This window comes from Eptesicus fuscus, chromosome 13 (assembly GCF_027574615.1).
Source record: "Eptesicus fuscus isolate TK198812 chromosome 13, DD_ASM_mEF_20220401, whole genome shotgun sequence".
Classification (NCBI taxonomy): Eukaryota; Metazoa; Chordata; class Mammalia; order Chiroptera; family Vespertilionidae; genus Eptesicus; species Eptesicus fuscus.
The window spans coordinates 41,853,147-41,875,388 of record NC_072485.1 but is presented as its reverse complement, the minus strand read 5'-3'; the positions used below and the strand labels follow the sequence as shown (position 1 = coordinate 41,875,388).

General features: G+C 42.7%; 1 protein-coding gene across 1 annotated transcript; it reads left to right on the top strand.

Moving 5' to 3' along the window:
* Positions 1–1,875: 1,875 nt before the first annotated feature.
* Positions 1,876–7,039, top strand: LOC129151179 (folate receptor alpha-like). Its single transcript, XM_054725141.1, has 4 exons — positions 1,876–2,028; positions 6,173–6,361; positions 6,491–6,626; positions 6,759–7,039. Exons 1-4 carry the CDS (start codon positions 1,876–1,878, stop codon positions 7,037–7,039), a joined length of 759 nt encoding a protein of 252 aa, XP_054581116.1.
* The last annotated feature ends 15,203 nt before the right edge of the window (positions 7,040–22,242 follow it).

Genomic DNA, 22,242 nt, shown 5'->3' with positions numbered 1-22,242 from the left:
CCCCCCTTCTAAAGTTTGTAAGAGGTAATCTGATCCCCACCTTGCCTTCTTCCGCCTTCATGTAACCTTTCTTACCTTCCCTCCTTAATCGTAAAAGAGACTTTATTTTTCAAAGCATTTTTTTCATTCTGTTGAGATCTTGCTTCTAGGCATATCCTCTGACTCAAATGAACTCTTACAAAATTCTCAACAGGTTTGGATGTTTCTTAGGTCGACCAAGGGAAGGAATGGGGAGGAGGAGGAGGAGGGCTAGGTGGGAATTCAGTTCCACGTTTCCCGGAGCCCTGCTGGGCAGAGTCAGCCTGCAGTGCTGGGCAACCTTTTGAGCTTGGTGTGTCAAACTTCGCCAAAAAAACTGAGCATAACTCGGGGAGTGTGTCACTTTGAGGGAAAAACGAACTCCAAGACTCTAGTCGCAAATGTTTCATCCTCAGGAGCAGCAAATGTTTCCTCCTCGGCATGCGGCCGCGTGTCATCAGAAATGGCTACGCGTGTCAGTGCTGACACGCGTGTCACAGGTTCGCCATCACTGGCCTAGAGGCTGCTCAGCTCAGGGCCTGTCCATGAGGCCCAGGCAAGACACCCGAGTTCTGCAGGAGATGGGTGTAATGTGCAGACGAGGCAACTTTGTGAGCAGGTGGCGCATAAGCTTTAGGAGCTGTGGGAAATGAGTGTTTCAGGAGGGCCAGGCATCTGCTGACCAGGAGGCTGAGGGAACAGTTACCTCCCCAAGCTAAGTGTCTGAGGCTAGAGCCGTGGTCGGCAAACTGCGGCTCTCGGGCCACCTGCGGCTCTTTGGCCCCTTGAGTGTGGCTCTTCCACAAAATACCACGGCCTGGGCGAGTCTATGTTGAAGAAGTGGCGTTAGAAGAAGTTTAAGTGTAAGAAATCTGGCTCTCAAAAGAAATTTCAATCGTTGTACTGTTGGTATTTGGCTCTGTTGACTAAGGAGTTTGCCGACCACTGGGCTAGAGGATTGAGATGCCACAAAGGCTGAGTGGAGGCCACCTCTGTGGTCGGAGGCTCAGGAGCCTCCCCCAGGGACTACCCAGCTGGCTGCCAGTGCCCACCCACCGACCCTCTGTGCCCTGTGACCTCCCTCAGGCCACATGGGCTCTGGGAGAGGCCAAATGATAAGGCTGGAAGGAGCTAGAACCAAGCTTTTTAAAATTATTATTATTTGTCATCCCACTTATTTATGCATTCATTGGCTGGTTCTTGTATGTGCCCTGACTGGGATGGAATCCGCCAGTATGGAGACTGCTCTAATGAACTGAGCTACCTGGCCAGGTGGCACAGAGGCTTTGTTTAAAAAAAACAACAACAACACATAGGTCTCCAGCTTATCTGGAGCCCTAACATGAAGATAATTGTAAACTTTTACAAAGTCATTTGGTGTAAAAAAATCTGTCCTGAAAATGAATGTGAGGTTACTATCATTTTTATTTATCCCACCGGTGTAACTATTTCCCCACAGGGTGTGCTCGCCTGATTGTTGAGTGTATGTAAATCAGATTACCTGATTTAGTGTTACCTTTCATAAAATCCTAAAAAAGATTGTGAACAAGGGATTGGGGACCTATGGTGATCTCCTGGCTATTTTTGCGTATTTCCCAAACCCCATCCCTTAGGGTATGTATCACGTGATGCTCCTGACCACATGGAGACGTCAGGGAGGCCCCACCCAGGACTGTCCCAAAAGGTGGCGTCTGGTCCCACCTCTCATTGAGGCTGGGAAGACTGAGGGGTGGGGGTAGGGTGTAAACTGCCCCAGGCTTCCTGGAGGCTCCACCCACCTGGAGCTTTCTTATACCTTGAGGCCACTCCTCCACTTTACTTGTGTCACTGACTACAGCTCTTCCTTCAGGGACTAACATGGCTCCAACGATGACAACACAGCTGTGGCTCCTTCTGGTGTGGGGAGCCGAAGTATGGGCAGCTGGGCCCAGGACTGAGCTTCTCAATGTCTGCATGAATGCCAAGCACCACAAGGAAAAGCCAAGCCCGGAGGACAAGCTGCATGAGCAGGTGGACCGAGGTGGAGGAGGGGTGGTCTGTGGGGAGGAACTGACTCAGTTGAAAAAAGCCGGAAATGAAAGGTTAAACCCTCTCTATGCCTGAGGAGACAGATTTTCAGACCTAGACAGACCTTGGTCTATAGTGCAGGTCTTTTTTTTTTTTTTTAAGATTTCAAGCTTCTATCAATAATATATTATTGATTTCAGAGAGGAATGGAGAGGGAGAGAGAGATAGAAACATCAGTGATGAGAGAGAATCATTGATCGGCTGGTTGGCTACTGCACGCCCCACACTGGGGATTGAGCCTGCAACCTGGGCATGTGTCCTGACCAGGAATCCAACCGTGACCTCCTGGTTCATAGGTCGACGCTCAACCACTGAGCCAGCTGGCCAGGCTATAGTGCTGGTTCTTAAACTCTGCTCCAGGGGACGCCTGGGAGACTTCAAAGAGGCACTCAGGGTACTTGGGAGACCTGGGAGGAAACCTAAGATTCCAGGAAGCATCCCAGGGACGTGGGCACCCATTCTCCCCATTTCCCAGCCCACATCTCACTCCCCATTTTGTCATTTGTAATTGTTCTTCCCTGTGTGATTTTCTTAAATATAATTTTTTTTTCCTGTTTATTTCAAAGAGGAAAGGAGAGGGAGAGAGAAACCTCAGTGATGAGAGAGAATCATCAATTGGCTGCCTTCTGCATGTCCCCTACTGGGGATCAAACCCGAAACCCAGGCATGTGCCCTGACCGTGAATCGAACCGTGACCTCCTGGTTCACAGGTCAAGGCTCAACCACTGAGCCATGCCGGCTGGGCTCCCTGTGTGATTTTTGTTGTCAGAATAAAAATCTAATCTCCGACCAGGTAGCACAGTTGGTTGGAGCATTGTCCCCATACTATGCCAAGGTTTGGAGTTTGATCCTCGGTCAGGGCACATACAAGAATCAACCAATTAAATGAGAAATCTCTCTCTCTCTTTCCCTTATAAAAAAAAACAAAAAGACTAGAAATTGGAGAGATCTATTTTTTAAAAATCTAAAAAAACTAATCTGGCAGCTATTTGTTTAACATAAACTTTGTGCCTGTGTTGCCAATACATTGTCAACAGCTCAGCTTCTTAGGCTGCTGGGTTTCTGTCTTACACAAATCAGGAAGCAGGCCCAGGGAGGAGCCTGGGAAGTGACACTGAGGAGACCCCTCCCAGGGGTTGATTTTTGTTGGTTAATCCTCACCTGAAGATATTTTTCCATTGATTTTTAGAAGGAGTGGAAGGGAGGGGGAGACCGAGAGAAACATCTATGCAAGAGAGACACATTGATTGGTTGCCTCCTGCATGTGCCCCACTAGGGTCAGGGATTGAGCCTGCAACTGAGGTACATATCCTTGACCAGAACTGAACCTGGGACACTTCAGGCCACAGGCCACAACGCTCTATTCATTGAGCCAAAACGGCTAGAGACCAGAGGTTGATTTTGATTTCAGTTTAGACTGGGAACGATCTCTCCAAGGATCTGAGAGGAGAGGGAGAGAGAGAGATAGAAACATCAATGATGAGAGGGAATCATCGATTAGCTGCCTCCTGCACGCTCCCCACTGGGGTTGAGCTCACAACCCAGGTATGTGCCCCTGACCAGAATCGAACCTGAGACCCTTCAGTCCAAAGGCCGACGCTCTATCCGCTGAGCCAAACCAGCTAGGGCTTTTATTTTTTCTTTATAATGTTGGCATCATATTGATTTTTTAAAAAAATGTTTAGGTTGGACCCTAGCCAGTTTGGATCAAGAGTCTCGGGTTCGATTCTGGTCAGGGGCACATGCCTGGGTTGCGGGCTCGAATCTCAGTGTGGGGCGTGCAGGAGGCAGCCGATCAATGGTACTCTCTCATCATTGATGTTTCTATCGCTCTCCCTCTCTCTTCCTCTCTGAAATCAATAAAAATATATTTAAAAAACAAAACAAAAGGAAGTCACTTGTAATATGCATTCCAATATGTAAATGTCCATTTGGACCTCATCAGCAGGTAATCATCTCAGTTCCAGTTGTGCTTGTTGCGAGTGACTGAGCAAAGGCTGGCAGTGCAGACTGACCACATGTAGTGGTGTATCTTGGGTACTTCTAGTGTTGCATAAAACCAGAGAAGAACCAAACAATGCTTAGAGAAATGGAGTCACTCTTTATTATTATAACGCGTGGGCCCAGAGAAAAATGCCTTTCAAATTGTGGGCAAAAAACATGGAGGAAATTTCCCTATTTATATGTTTTTACCTTTGTCTCCCAAATATGGGTTTTTTCCTATCCCCTTTGCAAGTTCTTAAAGAGCCCTATGTGCTGGGGCTTTGAGACCTCAACCAAAGGCCTGGCCTGGTGCCAGCACTGATAACTTCCTCTGGGGAAGGTTTATGGGCTCTCTGGAATGGGAGGAGTATTATTTTCCTTATTATTTAAGCAAGCAAGCATTTACAGAAGCCAAAATAGCAGGGTTAAAATTTCAAACAGCAGTTTTTATATAAAATGGATGCTTCACTAGCAGCATTGACAAGAACTTTTTCAGCCTATATGTATACTTTAAGTGCACATTTTATTATTTTGTTTATACTAAATTCTAGGCCATAGCTTCCATTCATTCAATAAGAATGTATTGAGTACGGTCAAACTTTGTTTCTCGAACACCTCCCATCTTAAACAATTCGGTTCTAGACCAAATGAAAATATGTCTCTGTTGAACCAAACTTCGGTTTGGGACCTGACAATCGTTTCATGCTGATATCTCAGCTTGACAAAAAGCAGGTCTCAGGCAACAAACAAAGGAGAGAAGAACGCTTTTGTTGCTGGTGGAAATTGATGATTAGCACAATTTTATAACATAAAAAGGCCATCAAGAGTGCTAATGTTGCCCTAGCTGGTTTGGCTCAGGTAGGCAGGGACCTGAAGGGTCCCAGCTTCAACTCCAGATCTAGGGCAGGTACCATGGTTGCAGGCTTGATCCCAGCCCTGGTTGGGGCACGTGTGGGAGGCAACCAATCAATGGGTCTCTCTCATTCTGTCTCTCCCCTTCCCTTCCACTCTCTCTAAAAACGAATGGGTGAGATCATGTGGTATTTATCTTTCATTGACTGGCTTAGTTCTCTTAGCATTTGTGGAATACAAAGGAGATTATAAACTGGTGAACAAAAATAGATACAGAGGCAAAGAAGCATCGAACAGACGGTCAAAGCGGAAAGGCAGGGGAGGATTGGGGGGTGGGGGGATAAGAGATCAACCGAAGGACTTGTGTGCATGCATATAAGCATAACCAATGGACACAAGACACTGCGGGAGGGGAGGGGGTGAGGGTATGTGTCGGGGCTGAGGGTGGGGATAAAGGAGGTGTGTGTGGGGGGAGGTCAATGGGGAAAAAAGGAGACATATGTATTACTATTTGTAATACTTTAAACAATAAAATAAAATTAAAAAACTAATGGGAAAAATATCCTGGGGTGAGGATTAACAACAAAAAAATTAAATTAAAAAAATAGTGCTGATGTTGCCAAGAGTGTGCAAGAGGGGGTGGTTTGATAAATTTTAGAAAAGAAGTGTTTATTTATACATTAGACATGTACTATATATAAGAAAGTTTAAAACAGGGAATAATTTGAATGGATTAATTGAATTCACATTATTTCTAATGGGAAACAATGATTCGATTTTCTAACAAAAAGTTTCTCAAACAGCCTTCCGAACCAATTAAGTTCGAGAACCGAGGTTCCATTGTGTTTATTTAATTAGAACTATTCTGGGGTTAGAATTTATTTAACTTGCTTCCTCACCTCCTGGTCTTTGTTACTAAATCAATGAGGCTTAATTGGACCATTTTACAAAATTGCAATTTCCCATCCCTCTCCCCTGCTTTATTTTTTCCCAAACATTTATCCTATGAGAAGTTTTTCTTGCTTTGTCTCCAGTTCCTAGAAAAGTGCCTGGTTAAGAGTAAGTATGAGCTCAATAAAGATTTGAATTAATTTTGTAATGACTACATCTCCCCAAGAGAGGGCCCCCCAACAGCAACTATTTCCCTGAAAGACCAACTGCACTGGGGAACCAAGGGCTTAAATGGGAGACGCTGCCTGTGAAGACATTCTGTGCTGGGCCTGGGACTGAGTCCTGTGTCTTCCCCACCCAGTGCAGTCCCTGGAAGAAGAACGCCTGCTGCTCTGTCAGCACCAGCCAGGAAGCCCATAAGGATGTCTCCTACCTGTACAGATTCAACTGGGACCACTGCGGCCCCTTGAAACCCGCCTGCAAGCGCCACTTCATCCAGGACACCTGCCTGTATGAGTGCTCCCCCAACCTGGGGCCCTGGATCCAGGAGGTATGAGTTCCTCCCCGTGCCTGCTTCCCAGACATCTCCTCGTCCTGCCTCTGCAGCTCTGGGGCTCTCTAGGGCTGGGCTACTGAGAATCCTGGGCCTGAGTCCTTTTCCCCTGCTGACACCTCCCAGGTGAACCAGAGCTGGCGCAAAGAGCGGATCCTGAACGTGCCCCTGTGCAAAGAGGACTGTGAGAGCTGGTGGGAAGACTGCCGCACCTCCTACACCTGCAAGAGTAACTGGCACAAGGGCTGGAACTGGACCTCAGGTGAGAGCCTGGTGGGTGGGGAGAGTGGGGGTGTGAGATGGGTATATGAAGGGACAGAGTTGTAAAGTTGGCAGAACCAGATATAGTTCTGGGCACAATGGCTAAGGGCCTTCCCTCCTCCTCTTCCCACAGGGTCTAATGAATGCCCGGTCAAGGCTGCCTGCCACCGCTTTGATTTCTACTTCCCCACGCCTGCTGCTCTGTGCAATGAAATCTGGAGTCACTCCTTCAAAGTCAGCAACTACAGCCGAGGCAGTGGCCGCTGCATCCAGATGTGGTTTGACCCGGCCCAGGGCAACCCCAACGAGGAGGTGGCCAGGTTCTATGCAGAGGCCATGAATGGAGCTGAGCTCTATGGGGCCTGGCCTCTCCTGCTTGGCCTGGCCCAAATGCTGCTCCTGCTGCTCAGCTGAGCTCCTTTTACCTTCTGATACCTGGTCATCCCCACGCAGTTCAGCCCCACGGCTCAGCTCCCATGGTGGGAGCTCTGTCCAACAGTTTGAATAAACTAGTTGTCCTGCATGTCTCTTGCAAATTATTTGGGTCTGAATAGGAATGTGACTTCTGCTTCCCTGTTGCCATTGACTGAGACTTGGTCAGTTCCCAGCTCTGATACTTGCTATTTGCCAGATACTTAACTATTCTAATCAGGGACATATTCACAGCTTTCAATTTCATTTTTCACTGTAGAGTCAGGCCCAGGACTTTGTCACTTGAATTGGACCAAAGCCTCCCAGGGTTGACTGTTCTGTCCTGAGCTCAGCTCTTCAGTAGAAGAGAGGGAATGGGAGTGACCAGCATGTTCTGGATGCTGGCTGGGAAGAGGTGAAGGGGGCCAGCAAGAGCCATACTCCTCTACAGATAATACCCTTAAAGCACTCCCTGCCAGGCATTGTCCTAAATGCTTTATATTTACTCCCATTGGGTGTAGATACTGTTTGCATTTTACATATGTGAAAACACGCCATAAATTAAGGGACATGGTCAAAGCCATCCCCTGCATAAGAGCTGGGCTTGCACTCCAGGCAATCTGGCTGTTGAGAACAAGCTCTTTCCCTTGTGAAGTGGGTAAATGTGTGCATCTTAAAGGGATACTGGCCCCACACCTGACCAGAGGAGCAGGGCCTGAGTTGCCCTGGCTGAGCTAGGACTGGATCCCAATCCTAGAACAGGTTCCAAACCAATAATTTGACAGATATGTGGGCATTGATCTCACATTAAGTATAGTTTGTAGCAGTTGTGATAAGCTGGGTTATGTTCCAGTACCATCCCTGAGATCTCAGTGGCTTACCACTAATATTTATTTCTTGCTCAAGCTACAGTGATTAATGTGGGTTGTCAGGGGGATACTGCTGGGCACTCAGCAAGGCAGGCTGATGGAGGTGCCATCTGGTCACACACTTTTATGAGGCAGGAATAAGGAACTTGTTGAATTCCATACCAGCATTTAAAGCTTCCACACATCACTTACATATATTTCAAAGAGGAAGGGAGAGGGAGAGAGAAAAGTATCAATGTTGAGAGAATTTTTGATCAGCTGTCTCCTGCCCATCCCCTACTGGGGATTGAACTAGCAACCAGGGCATGTACCCTGACGAGGAATCAAACCATGACCCCTTGGTTCATAGGTCAATAGTCAACCACAGAGCCACACCGGCTTGGCACCCACCTATCACTTACTAGTATTTTGTTGGCCAGCTTAAGTTATGACCATGACTAACTTCAAGGAGGCCAGGGAAGTACAATTCTACATGTGTCTGGAAGGAAAGGGGAATCAGAATGTTTGTCAACAGACCTAATGACTACTACAAAAACTGTTATGCTATGGTCAGTATATTTCTGGCATGATCATAGTTACAAATGTATTTTTGGGGTTTGGTTTTGGTAAGAAGGAGGAGGACCAACTTTAAATGGAAAGTGGTACAATCTACTGGCTACCACCCTAAATAGTCTTGTGAACACAGTCAATTGATGTATTATATTCTCTACAGAATTTGTGACACTTTACAAATATGGCATGTTTATAGATGTAATAGAGGCCCAATGCACAAAATTCGTGCAAGGGGTTCAGCCCTTGCAGCCACAGTGGCTGCCTCAGACCTCACAGCCCTGGCTTCACCCAGAAGGTCATCCAGAAGGACATCTGGAAGGTCATTCGGCTGTCAGGTCTAATTATCATATTATGCTTTTATTATTAGAGATTAAAATTACTGAAATTTAAGATTAGAATCACCTCAATCTAACATACCTTATCAAAGGTCTACTGTGCTGATTGTGAATCCTATATAATAAAAGCCTAATATGCAAATTGATGGAAGGGCAAAATGACAGGTCACTATGATGCGCACTGACCACCAGGGGGCAGACGCTCAATGCAGGAGCTGCCCCCTGGTAGTCAGTGAGCTCCCACAGGGGGAGCACTGCTCAGCAAGAAGCCAGGCTCATGGCAGTGCTAAGGAGTAGCAAGCAGGTAGGCAGTAAGGAACAAGGTCCTGGACTGTGAGAGGGCACAGGCCAGGCTGAGGGACCGCCCCCCCCTCCCAGTGCACAAATTTTGTGCACCGGGCCTCTAGTTATTTATAAAAATACTTGGCCTTAGCCATTCACGGGTCAATGCTCAACCACTGAGTAATTTAAAAGACAACAGTTTGGAGGAAATATTTGCCAAACACAAGTCTGATAAAGGATTTATATGCATACTATGCAAAGAATAGCAACAATCTATCTATCTATATATATAAAAGCCTAAGTGACCAGAACGACTGGTAGCTATGACGCATGCTGACCACTAGGATGCAGACTCTCAACACAGTGCGCTGTCACAGCTAACCTCCCCCAGCTGGCCGGGCTGGGACGGGGAACTGGGGTTGGGTGGCGGCAGACACAGCACCTTTCCCATGGGGGCCAAGGGCTGGCTCCCTCCTCATGGCAGGCAGCCAACCTCCCATGCCCTGTCCCTCGCCCTGGCCAGCAGGCCCGGATCAGCCTGCTGCCTGCCTGCCACGGTGGCTGTGTGGTGGCAAGGGAAGGAGGGGGGGAGGCAAGGTACCAGGCAGTGGCAGGCCACCGACAATGGTAGTGTCGGTGTCTGGCGTCTGTTCCTTCCACGCCCAGCATGGAACCGTAGTTTCCTCTCCAGCCTGGCCCTGATAGGCCTAGCCCCAATCAGCCCTGGTCGCTGGCCAGGCCTAGGGACCCCACCCGTGCATGAATTTCATGCACCAGGCCTCTAGTTCAATAATAAAAACAAACAGGCCTGTCAAATAATGGGCAAAAGAAATAAATGGACATTTCATCAAAGAAAGTACATGAGTGGCTAACAAGTACATGAAAAGATGCTCAACATCTTTTGGAAATGGAAATTAAAACCATAATAATACACTCATTTCATCCCATTAGACTGACTATGATAAACAAGACTGCCAATAACAAATGTTGGTAAGGATGTGGAGAAATTGGAACCCTCATACATTGCTGATGGAAATGTAAATGGTTCTACCCTTTGGAAAACAGTGGCAGTTTCTCAAAAGTTAAATGTACAAGTCTTATAGCCCAACAAATCAAGAGAAATGAGAATACATATCACACAAAAACTTAACATTTGAATGTTCATAACAGCATATTCATAAAAGCCCCAAATTGGAAATAACCTAAATGTCCATCAACTGATGAATGGATAGACAAAATGTGTTGTATCTATAGAATGGAATACTTTTTTAGCAAGAAAAGCTAATGAACTATTGACACATGCTATGTCATGCATGAACTTTAAAAACATGCCAAGTGAAAGTCCATTTGTATGAAAAGTCCAGAAAAGTCAAATTTATAGACAGAAAGTAGATTAGTGACTGCCTGGGACTGGATTTGGGAACAGGAATTAAGTATAAATGTGTATGAGAAGGAATGAAAATGTTCTAAATGTTACAGGGGAGCAGGGAGGTAGAGGAAAGTATAGGGTGATGGAAAGAGACTTGACTTGGGATGGTGAACACAATACAGAGTACAGATGATGTGTTGTGGAATTATGCACCTGAAACCTGTATAATTTTGTTAACCAGTGTCACTCCAATAAATTCAATAAAAATTATAAGTTAAAAAACAATAAAACTCTTTTACAATAAGGTTGCACCACTTGGCAAAATCATTGTAAACTTTAAATAAGTAAATTTTATGATATGTGAAATGAATGAATAAATGAATGATTGCCTATAGGGTATTCTCTCTTGCATGGTAGCATATAGGGAATCTTGTATGATTCTGATTTCTATGGGTTGCACCCATGAGGGCTGTATTCTACGGAATTTATCATCTGGCTCCATACAATCTATTATCTGAGACAATATTTTTGAATTCTCATCTGAGTTTATGTTTATTGATTTTATAGAGCGGAGGGGAGAGAGAGAGAAACATTGATGTGAGAGAAACATCAGTTTCCTACCATATGTCCCCTGACCAGGATTGAACCCGCAACCTAGGTATGTGCCCTGACCAGAATCTAACCTGCAACCTTTTGTGCAGGGGACCACACTCCAATCAACTCAGCCACCTGGGTAGGGCTGAGGCAATTTCTATTTGATTACGAACTTTGAGGCATTGGTTGGATCAATACAGTAATCAAGGAGGGAGTCTGTTCTTGGTGTAGATGAAGATGACAATACCAGTTGAGACATTTAAAAACGTAGCCCACTGACCAAAAAAATTTTTTAGAGGGAGTGTTTATTCCAGTTGGCACAAGTGTGGTCTGCTAAATTGAGGGTTAGCGATCAGAGCCAGCGGAAAGAAAAGGGCTGCATCATATGACTAATTAAAAAAAGAACATGAAGCACATTACCAAAAATACCGACACAATAAGCACAATCATATCCTTTGTCAACTTCACTATTTCTTTCAAAATTATTTCTTCTTACCTGTTTGTGGGTGAGCATTTCTTTTGCTTTGGGGCTGGAATTTTTCTGGACAAGAACCAGGGCTCTGATAGGTTGAATTATTCAAGTGTTGGTTTATGGTGGTGATGTCAGATCCATGAGTCTATTTTCCCATCAGTCAATCATGGCAGGATCTGTAGGGAAACAAAAGGAGAGAATAGAAACCACTTGTTAAAAGGACCAGATGATCTGATCAATGTGTTCATTTCCAACAGCAGAATGAAGAGCAGAACAGAGCATGAACCTCCTGAGGAAGAGATTCATGAAGTCTCAGTTGATGGCTACTTTCAAGAGAACATATCATAGCCCTGACCAGTTTGACTCAGTGGATAGAGCGTCGGCCTGTGGACTCAAGGGTCCCAGGTTTGATTCCGGTCAGGGGCATGTGCCTTGGTTGCGGGCACATACCCGGTGGGGAGTGTGCGGGAGGCAACTGGTCGATGTTTCTCTTTCATCGATGTTTCTAGCTCTCTGTCCCTCTCCCTTCCTCTCTGTAAAAAGTCAATAATATATATATATATATAATTTTTTTTTTTTTTTAAAGAGAACATATCATAGAACCTGAGGAAGGAGAAATAGACAAGGAGAGTTAGTTTTCTCAACCACTTTACCCAACTTATTTTTAAACATATATTTTTATTGATTTCAGAGACAAAGGGAGAGGGAGAGAGAGATAGGAACATCAATGCTGAGAATCACTGATCAGCTGCCTCCTACACACCCCCTATTGGGGATTGAGCCCACAACCCTGACTGGGAATCAAACCTTGACCTCCTGGTTCATAGGTCAATGCTCAACCACTGAGCCACACCACCTGGGCTAACTTATTTTTGATAATTCCATTTATCTCCTCTATTTGCCAGAGCTCTGTGGGTGATACATATTTAGAAATCCTGAGTGCCTTACAGTCTATTTTGTAAGATGTGCACCTAGATTCCTATCAACAATAAAAGGAGATTTTATTATTTTACTTTACTTTATATACTTTTTTTTACTGATTTCAGAGAGGAAGGGAGAGGAGAGGGAGATAGAAACATCAATATTGAGAGAGAACAATTGATCAGCTGTCTCCTTCGTGCTCCCTGCTGGGTATTGAGCCCTTAACACAGGCATGTGCCCTGACTGGGAATTGAACCTTGACCTCCAGGTTCATAGGTCAATGCTCAACCACTGAGCCACAATGGCTGGTCTAAAAGGTGATTTTAAATAAAGGCATAAAATCGTCTTGGAAATAAACTTGTTGACAGTGATCATGCAAACCCTTGCCTGTGAACATGAGTATGATTTTACCCATTTGAAAAAGTCCACAATAACTAACCATTTGGTCAGAACCCTTTACCTTGTATAAAACTCACCTCAAAGGGATGAGCTCCTCCCTTTGCTGTCATCTTCCTCCACATTGTGGACACTATGAACAGGGCAACTCTTATAATATTGATAAGCTAATTTTAAAAACGTGGAGCATACCAATTATATTTAATTATTTTTAGCATCCCTCCTTGAGTACTTTACTTATGAGTGCCATGCTGTTAGAGAGCAAGTTTTTGGTGTATTCTAGCAGCTGTCTGAGAAATGCTAGGGTGGTTTTGGTGTAAAATACACCTTGATAGTTTTATTGTCCTGAATGTAGGGCCTGATTTAGAGAAGAGAACTGAAGAAAGTGTTGGCAGGAAATAGCCTGAGTCTTGGCTGTCTCATTAATAAGAGAACTCTATTTATAACATTGTCATTAAGAATTTTAACTTCTCTAGAAATGAGGAAACATACTGTCTTGTATCATGACCTAAGAGCACAACGTGAGTGAGCCAGCACAAAATAAAATAAAAATTAACGTGTTTCCTGCGAAGTAAAAGTTCACAGTTAGGTTGGGTAAGGACCTTAACACTGCTGTAGGGGAAAACACAGGAAACAAAAAATAACTTATTTCTTCATGGTAAGTGCAGAATGTATACTCAAAGACTCTTAGTAAGAGGCTTTATGCCTCTTAAAATAAAAGTAACCTGAAGATGCACTTCTGGAATGGCAGAGGAAGGGCATCTGAAAATCCACTCCTCCATGAAAGCAAGAATACTGGCAAGATGTCAAACTCAGCTTTTCCAGAACTCTGGAAATTAACCCAAACTTTCAAAATCTAAGGAGCACTTATTTAAGAAAAATGGTTGAATCTCAGTAGGAAACAGCAAGCTCTTGGCATTTTGACATTTTTCCCATCCTCCTCTCCCAAACTCTGGTAGCCTTCAAACCCAGTTATCTCACAACTATAGTAACTGTGAAAAACAGAAGCCCAGGAGCCACTAGAGGGGACAGAGTGGGTGTGGAATTCCTCCCAAAGCCCTATCCCTGGAGAAATGTCACTGATTTGTCTGGCAGCTCCTGGTAAGAGCCCCATTCATAGAGCTAGTCTTATTTGACTGACTCAGAGCTCACACAGCGAGAAGCCCCATCCCTGGGTGTTTGTCCAAATAATCATCAGCAAACTGTTAGACATCCCAACTCCCTGAGGCAGGGAAACCAGCTGAGACAAACCATAAGCTGGCCAAAAAACTTAAAAGAAATATTAGGAAGGACACGTAGCTAGAAGGCTTTGAAAAGCTCTGACGTACCCGGGGGTCTAGAAATCCACATGTGTTTGCAAAACTGTATGTAAACCCTGGAAACACATGAAAAGGCCCAATCTCTCAATTCTAATAACCTTAAGGCCTGGGTGAAGCAGGAAATGAGGGGTAAGGGAGAGTAAACTTTCAGAGCTTTGAAGGCTTGCCTGAACCAACACACAGAATCCCTTGGCAAAGAGTGGAAGACATTTAAGGAAATCTCTGTCCACTCATTAGCTGACCACTAAGCTAAATGGCAGAAATGACAGTGACCACACATGACAAAGAAAACAGGCTTTACAGATTTAGTCCTTGAATGTCAATCAACAAATAAACAGGAACAAATATGAGCCTTGGGAGTATCTAATTTCCAAAGATGCCATATTATGTCATTTAAAATTACCAGTTTGTTTTTTTTAAAATATATTTTATTGATTTTTCACAGAGAGGAAGGGAGAGGGATAGAGAGCTAGAAACATCGATGAGAGAGAAACATCGACCAGCTGCCTCTTGCACACCTCCCACCGGGGATGTGCCCGCAACCAATGTACATGCCCTTGACCGGAATCGAACCTGGGACCTTTCAGTCCGCAGACCGACGCTCTATCCACTGAGCCAAACCGGTTTCGGCATAAAATTACCAGTTTTTACACTGTTCCCCAACACAATAAGACACGCAAAGAAATGGGAGAGTATGGCCTATATAAGGAGAAAAAAGGCAGTCAACAGACATTGTCCCTTACGTTGAACTTATTTGTTTTTAACTCATCTATTATAAAAATGAACCATGTCTAAAGGAGTCAGGGAAAATGTAAAAATGATGTCTAACCAAAAGGAGAATATCAATAAAGAGATATAAATTTTTGTTGTTGTTAATCCTGTCCTGAGGACATTTTTTTCTATTGCATTTCAGAGAGAGTGGAAGGGAGGGAGGAGAGAGAGAGAGAGAGCTAGAGAGAAACATAGACAATGTGAGAAAGACACATTGATTGGTTGCCTCCCACACGTGCCCCACCCGCCACCAGGGGAGGGGAGTGAACATGCAACCCAGGTACATTCCCTTGATCTGGAATTGAACCCATGACCCTTTGGTGTGTGGGCCTACACTCTAATCACTGAAAAACACCAGCCAGGACAAGATATAAATTATTTTTTAAAAAATCAAATAGAAAATCTGGAGTATAATAATTAAACTTAAACATTTACAAGAACTTCAACTTGATATTTAAAAAATCCTAATCATAATTAATGGTAAGAAACTGGGAGATTTCCCACTAAGATCAGGTACAAGGCAAGGATTTTCCCTCTCCCACTCCCCTTCAACATCATACTAGAAGTTCCAGATAATGAAATAAAATAAGGAAAGGACATAAAAAACATACAGATTGGCCCTAACCGGTTTGGCTCAGTGGATAGAGCATTGGCCTGCGAACTGAAGGGTCCCAGGTTTGATTCCAGTCAGGGGCATGTACCTTGGTTGCAGGCACAGCCCCAGTGGGGGGTGTGCAGGAGGCAGCTGATCGATGTTTCTAACCCTCTATCCCTTTCCCTTCCTCTCTGTAAAAAATCAATAAAATATATTAAAAATACATATATATATATATATATATATATATATATATATACACATATATATATACACACACACACATAGATTGGGAAGGAAGAAATAAAATTATCTTTGTTCATAGGTGACTTGTTCTTCTATGGAGAAAGTGCAAAAGAATTGACAAAAAATTTCCTGGAATTAATAAGTGATTATAGCAAGATTGCAGGATACAGATTAATATACAAAATTCAATTGCCGCCCTAGCCAGTTTGGCTCAGTGGATAGAGCGTGGATCTTCGGACTGGGGTGTGGGGGGGAGAGGGGGCAGGTTCAATTCCAATCAAGGGCACATGCCCAGGTTGCGGGCTCGATCTCCAGTGTGGAGTGTGCAGAAGGCAGCCAATCAATGATTCTCTCTCATCTGATGTTTCTATCTCTCTCTCCCTCTTCCTTCCTCTCTGAAGTAAATTGCCTTTCCATATACTAGCAACAAACAAGTGGAATTTGAAATAAAAAAAAACACTAAAAACATTATCATTTACATTACCATACAGAAAAATGAAATATTTAGGTATAAACCTAACCAACTATGTACAAGATCTATATAAAGAAAACTACAAAACTCTGATGAACAAAGTACAAGGACTAAATACATAGAGAGATAGTTCATGTTCATGAATAAGAAGATTCAATATTGTCATGATGCCCGTTATTCCCAACTTGATCTACAGATTCAAGTAATCTAATCAAAATTCCACTAAGTTGTTTTGTAGATATTAACAAACTGATTCTACAGTTTATATAGAGAAACAAAAGACTCAGAATAGCCAACACAATATTGGAAGAGAAAAAGTTGGAGAACTGATATTACCTGACTTCAAGACTTACTATAAAGACAAAGTCATCAAAACAGTGGGTATTGGCAAAGAATAAACAAATAAACAGAATGGAGAGCCCAAAAGCAGACCCATATCGAAGGAAAGAAAACTACACCCCAATATCCCTTTTAAATAAAGTCATAACTCTCCTCTACAAAATACTAGCAAACTGAATTTAGCAACATGTCAAAGATATTATACACCATAACCAAGTAGGATTAACCTTGGGAATGCAAGTTGGTTTAACATCCAAAAGGCAGTGGATTTAATAAAATACCACATGACTAGAATGAAGGGCAAAACCCACATGATCATCTCAGTTGATGCAGAAATGTCATTTGACAAAATATAAAGTCCTTTCATGATAAAAAAAACCAAAAAAAACCAACAAAAAGAAAACAAAGACACACCAACAAAACAACCAATAAATAAGTTTGGAAGAAAAGGAAAATTTCCCAACCTTATAAAGAACATGTATGAAAAACCCACTGTTAACATCACACTAATGCCAAAAGGCTTTCCCTCTAAGATCAGGAATAAGACATGAATAGCCACTCTCATCGTGTTTTATTTTTGTTTTGTTTTTTACTCTCATCATGTTTATTCAACATTTTACTGAAGGTTCTAGCTAGGGCTGTTAGTGAAGAAAAAGAAATAGCCCTAGCTGGTTTGGCTCAGTGGATAGAGTGTTGGCCTGCAGACCGAAGGGTCCCAGGTTCGGTTCCAGTAAAGGGCACATTCCCTGGGTTGTGGGCTTGATCCCCAGTAGGGGCGTGCAGGAGGCAGCCAATCAATGATTCTTTCTCATCCTTGATGTTTCTCTCTCTCTCTCTCTCTCTCTCTCTCCCGCTTCCTCTCTGAAATCAATAAACATATATTTTAAGAAAAAGAAATAAAAGTCATTCAGATTGCAAACAAAAAATAAAACTATTTCTATTCACAGATGGTATGACATTGTATATAAAAAATCCTAAGGAACCTACAAAACATTGTATTACTAATAGGTGAATTCAGCAAATTTATAAGCACCAGATCTATATATAAAAATAAACTGGCCCACCCAGCCGGCATGGCTCAGAGGTTAAGCGTCAACCAGGAGATCATGGTTCAATTCCTGGTCAGGGCACATGCCCAGATTGCAGGCTCAATCCCCAGTGTGGGGTGTGCAGGAGGCAGCCGATTAACGATTCTCTCTCATCATTGATATTTCTAGCTCTCTCTCCCTCTCCTTACCTCTCTGAAATCAATAAAAAATATATTTAAAAAATAAAAATAAATAAATAAACTGGCCCTAGTCGGTATGCTCAGTGGTTAAAGCACCAGCCCAAGCACCAAAGGGTTTCGGGATCGATTTTCTGTCAAGGGAAGAGTACCTGGGTTGCAGGTTAGATCCCAGGCCCCTGGTCAGGGCCCTTGCGTGAGGCAATCAATCAATGTGTCTCTCTCACATCCATCTCTCCCTCCATTCCACCACTCTCTCTAAAATCAATGGGAAAAATATCCTCCGATGAGTATTAACAAAAACATTGTATTTCTGTACACTATCAATAAACAATACAACAATAAATTTAATATTAGAATTCCATTCACAATAGTATAAAAAAGAACAAAACACATTGCAATACATTAAAAAAACTAAAAGTCTTGTACACTGAAAACTACACAACATTGTTCAAAGAAATTAAAAAGCTAATAAGTGGAAAGACATTCCATATTCATCAATCAGAAGACACTTTTGATAAAAGGCAATTCTCCCCAAGTTGCTCTATAGATTCAAATCAATCCTTACCAAAATTCCAGCTGACTATTTTTGAGAAATAGACAATATGAACCTAAAACCTATATGGACATGTCAGAGACCCATGATAGCTCAAACAATCTTAAGAAAGCACCAAATTGGAGGACTCACACTTTCCAATTTCAAAACTTATTACAAAACTGCAATAATCAGGACAGTGTGGTAGCAGCATGAGGATAGATGTACACATCAATGGAATAGAACTTACAGTCCAGATTTCTGACAATGGTATCAAGACAATTCAATAGAATAAATGACAATTCAAAGAATAGCATTTTCAATGCGGTACCATCTCACACCTGTCAGAATGGCTATCATCAACAAATCAACAAACGACAAGTGTTGGCGAGGATGCGGAGAAAAAGGAACCCTCGTGCACTGCTGGTGGGAATGCAGACTGGTGCAGCCACTGTGGAGAACAGTATGGAGTTTCCTCAAAAAACTGAAAATGGAACTCCCATTTGACCCAGTAATCCCACTCCTGGGAATATATCCGAAGAAACTAGAAACACCAATCAGAAAGGATATATGCACCCCTATGTTCATAGCAGCACAATTCACCATAGCTAAGATTTGGAAACAGCCTAGGTGCCCGTCAGCAGATGACTGGATCAGAAAACTGTGGTATATCTACACAATGGAATACTATGCTGCCATAAAAAAGAAGGAATTCTCATCATTTGCAGCAACCTGGATGGAATTGGAGAACATTATGTTAAGTGAAATAAGCCAGTCAATGAAAGAAAAATACCACATGATCTCACTCATTTATGGATAATAAAGAACATTATAAACTTGAACAAAAAGACAGATACAGAGACAGTAAAGCATCAAACAGACTGTCAAATTTCAGGGGGAAAGTTAGGGAGAGGTGGGGGAGATAACAGATCAATCAAAGAACTTGTATGCATGCATATAAGCATAACCAACGGATGCAAAACTCTGGGGGGTGAGGGCATATATGGGAGTGGGGTGGGGGGTGGCAATGGTAAGATATGTACACATATAATACCTTAATAAAAAAAATTGAAAAAAAAATTTAAAAAAAAAGAATAGCATTTTCAAAATATGATGCTGGGACATACCTGGATATTCACATGCAAAAAAAAAAAAATTACATTCAGCCCTTATTTTACTCTATCTATAAAATTTAACTCAAAATGGATCAAAGACCTAATCACAAAGAGCTAAAACAATTAAAACTCCTTAAGAAAACACAGGGCAAGAGCTTTATGACATTGTATTAGGCTATGACTTCTTGGATAGAAGAACGAAAGCATAGGCAACAGAAGACAAAAAGAGTTAAATTGAATTCCATCAAAATTAAAAACTTCTGTGCATCAGTGAACAATTAGAGTGAAAAGGCAACCTACAAAACAGGAGAAAATATTAGCAAATCATATATTTAACAAGGAGCAAATCCTTCAACTCAACAAAAAAACACATATAACCTGATTTAAAAATGGGAAAAGGACTTGATAATGAAGTCCAAAGAAGATGTACAAATGACCAATAAACATATGAAAAGTTGTGCAATGTCACTAATCATTAGGGAAATGCAAATCAAAACTACAATGAGATTTCACCTGACATCTATTAGGATGGCTTCTATTTTTTGAAAAAAAAAAAAAATCCAACAGAAAATAACAAGTGTTGGCAAGGATGGGAAGAAATTGGAACTCTTTTTTTTTTTAAATATATATTTTATTGATTTTTTACAGAGAGGAAGAGAGAGGGATAGAGAGTTAGAAACATCGCTGAGAGAGAAACATCGATCAGCTGCCTCCTGCACACCCCCTACTGGGGATGTGCCCGCAACCAAGGTACATGCCCTTGACCAGAATCGAACCTGGGACCCTTGAGTCTGCAGGCCGACGCTCTATCCACTGAGCCAAACCGGTTTCGGCAAATTGGAACTCTTGTACACTGTTGATGGGAATGTAAAATTCTGCAGCTGCTATGGAAAAAAGTATGACAGTTCCTCAAATGTTAAAAATAGAATTACCATATGATCCAGCTCTTCCACTTCTGGGTATGTACCCAAAAGAACTGAAGGCAGGGTCCTGTAGAGATATTTGTACACTCATGCTTATAGCAGTGTTCTTCACAATACCAAAAGGTGGAAGCAACCCAAGTATCCATAAATAAAATGTGGTATATACATACAACGAAATATTATTCAGCTATAAAAAGGAATGAAATTCTGATAAATGGATGAACTTTATGACTATAATGTAGTCAAAGAAGCCAGTTACAAAAGAACATGTTTCCACTTAAAGAAGGTATCTAGAGTAGTCAAATTCACAGAGACAGAAAGTCAAAAGATGGTTGCTAAGGATTAGGGGAAGGAGGGAATCAGGAGTAGCTGCTTAACGGGAATAGTTTCAGTGTTACAAAATGAGATTACCAGAGATTGATTGCACAACAATATGAATGTACTTAACAGAACTGTACACTTAAAAATGGTGAAGATAGTATATTTTATATAATATGTATTCTACCATATTTTTTAAAAGATTATAAAAAAATTCCTTAATTATGTTTAAAGAAATGTTATCTGGTGAGATATTATATTTGATCAGATCTGATACAACTTTTCTCTGTGTCCCTAGATGTAGACAGCACCTGGGAAGGCACATGGGCATTTCTTTAATTGTTGTCAGCTGAGTCCGAGGGGACTGGCAGAGCCAGGTCTTGGATACACATTCCCCAAGAAGGCGGAAAGTGTTATGAGTACTGGCTATTACCTTTGACCAGGTGTCTGGGATTTGTGACTTTGATATGTAAATCCACTCAAGCACCAGGAATGCTAGGGCCTACTCAAGAATAGCAAATAAGCTCCTTTGATCCTAAGTTTTGGTGATACTTCCTGGTATTTGGGGGTATAAAATAAATGTGCTGCGTGGGCTCGGGGTCCCTGCCTCTCCATCAGAGAGGATGGCGTCCCACCTGGCTCCCAGCTTGCTTCTATTTCTGCGTCTTGCTTTCTTTCTTTATTTCTTAATCCCCAGCTCCTCCACTCAGGAACTGGACCCGTTCCTTTTCCGTGCTGAACGTGGAAAAGAGAGAACACCTCACACCTAGACTTCTGTACCTCAACTTCTACCTATGTCTACTTCACCGCTAACAAATTAACATGAGACTTGTTATTTAAGCCTGCTTGGTACGTGTCAGACTTTTCCAGTTAAATCCTCAACAATTTTCCGATGAGCCAGCAAAAGCTCAGTAAGGTTTAGTGACATTTACCAAGGTTGCGCCAGGGATGGAACTCTTACTGGGTCCCAAGGCCTGACCCTAAAGCCTGGGTTTTCCCCACTCCTTGCCTCATTCCCCTCAAGTTAGCTTTATCCTAACAAGCAGTTGGGGAACCTAAAAAATCAGATTCCTGCCCTAACTGGTTTGGCTCAGTGGATAGAGCGTTGGCCTGCGGACTGAAGGGTCCCAGTTTGCTTCTGATCAAGGGCACATGCCTGGGTTTCAGGCCTGATCCCCAGTGGGAGGCGTGCAGGAGGCAGCCCATTGATGATTCTCTCTCATCATTGATGTTTCTATCTCTCTCTCCCTCTTCCTCTCTGAAGTCGATAAAAATATATTTTTAACAAAAAGGTACAAAAAATCAGATTCCCCGAGGAGGTGAGTGTTACTCTATATTGTCATGAATGTTGAATGTGTGGATCCTGGAATGAGTAAATTAACAACTAAAGAGATGAAATCACATAAAATTGGCTAACTTGACAGACTAAGGAAGCTTGGAATACAGTGAGGTCTGGAAAGGAAGGAAGTAGAAGTAGACATTGCTAACCTCAGGGTACATTCTGCATAAGCACATTCAGAGCTCTTGCAGTCATCCTGCTTTGAGGACAGAGACCACT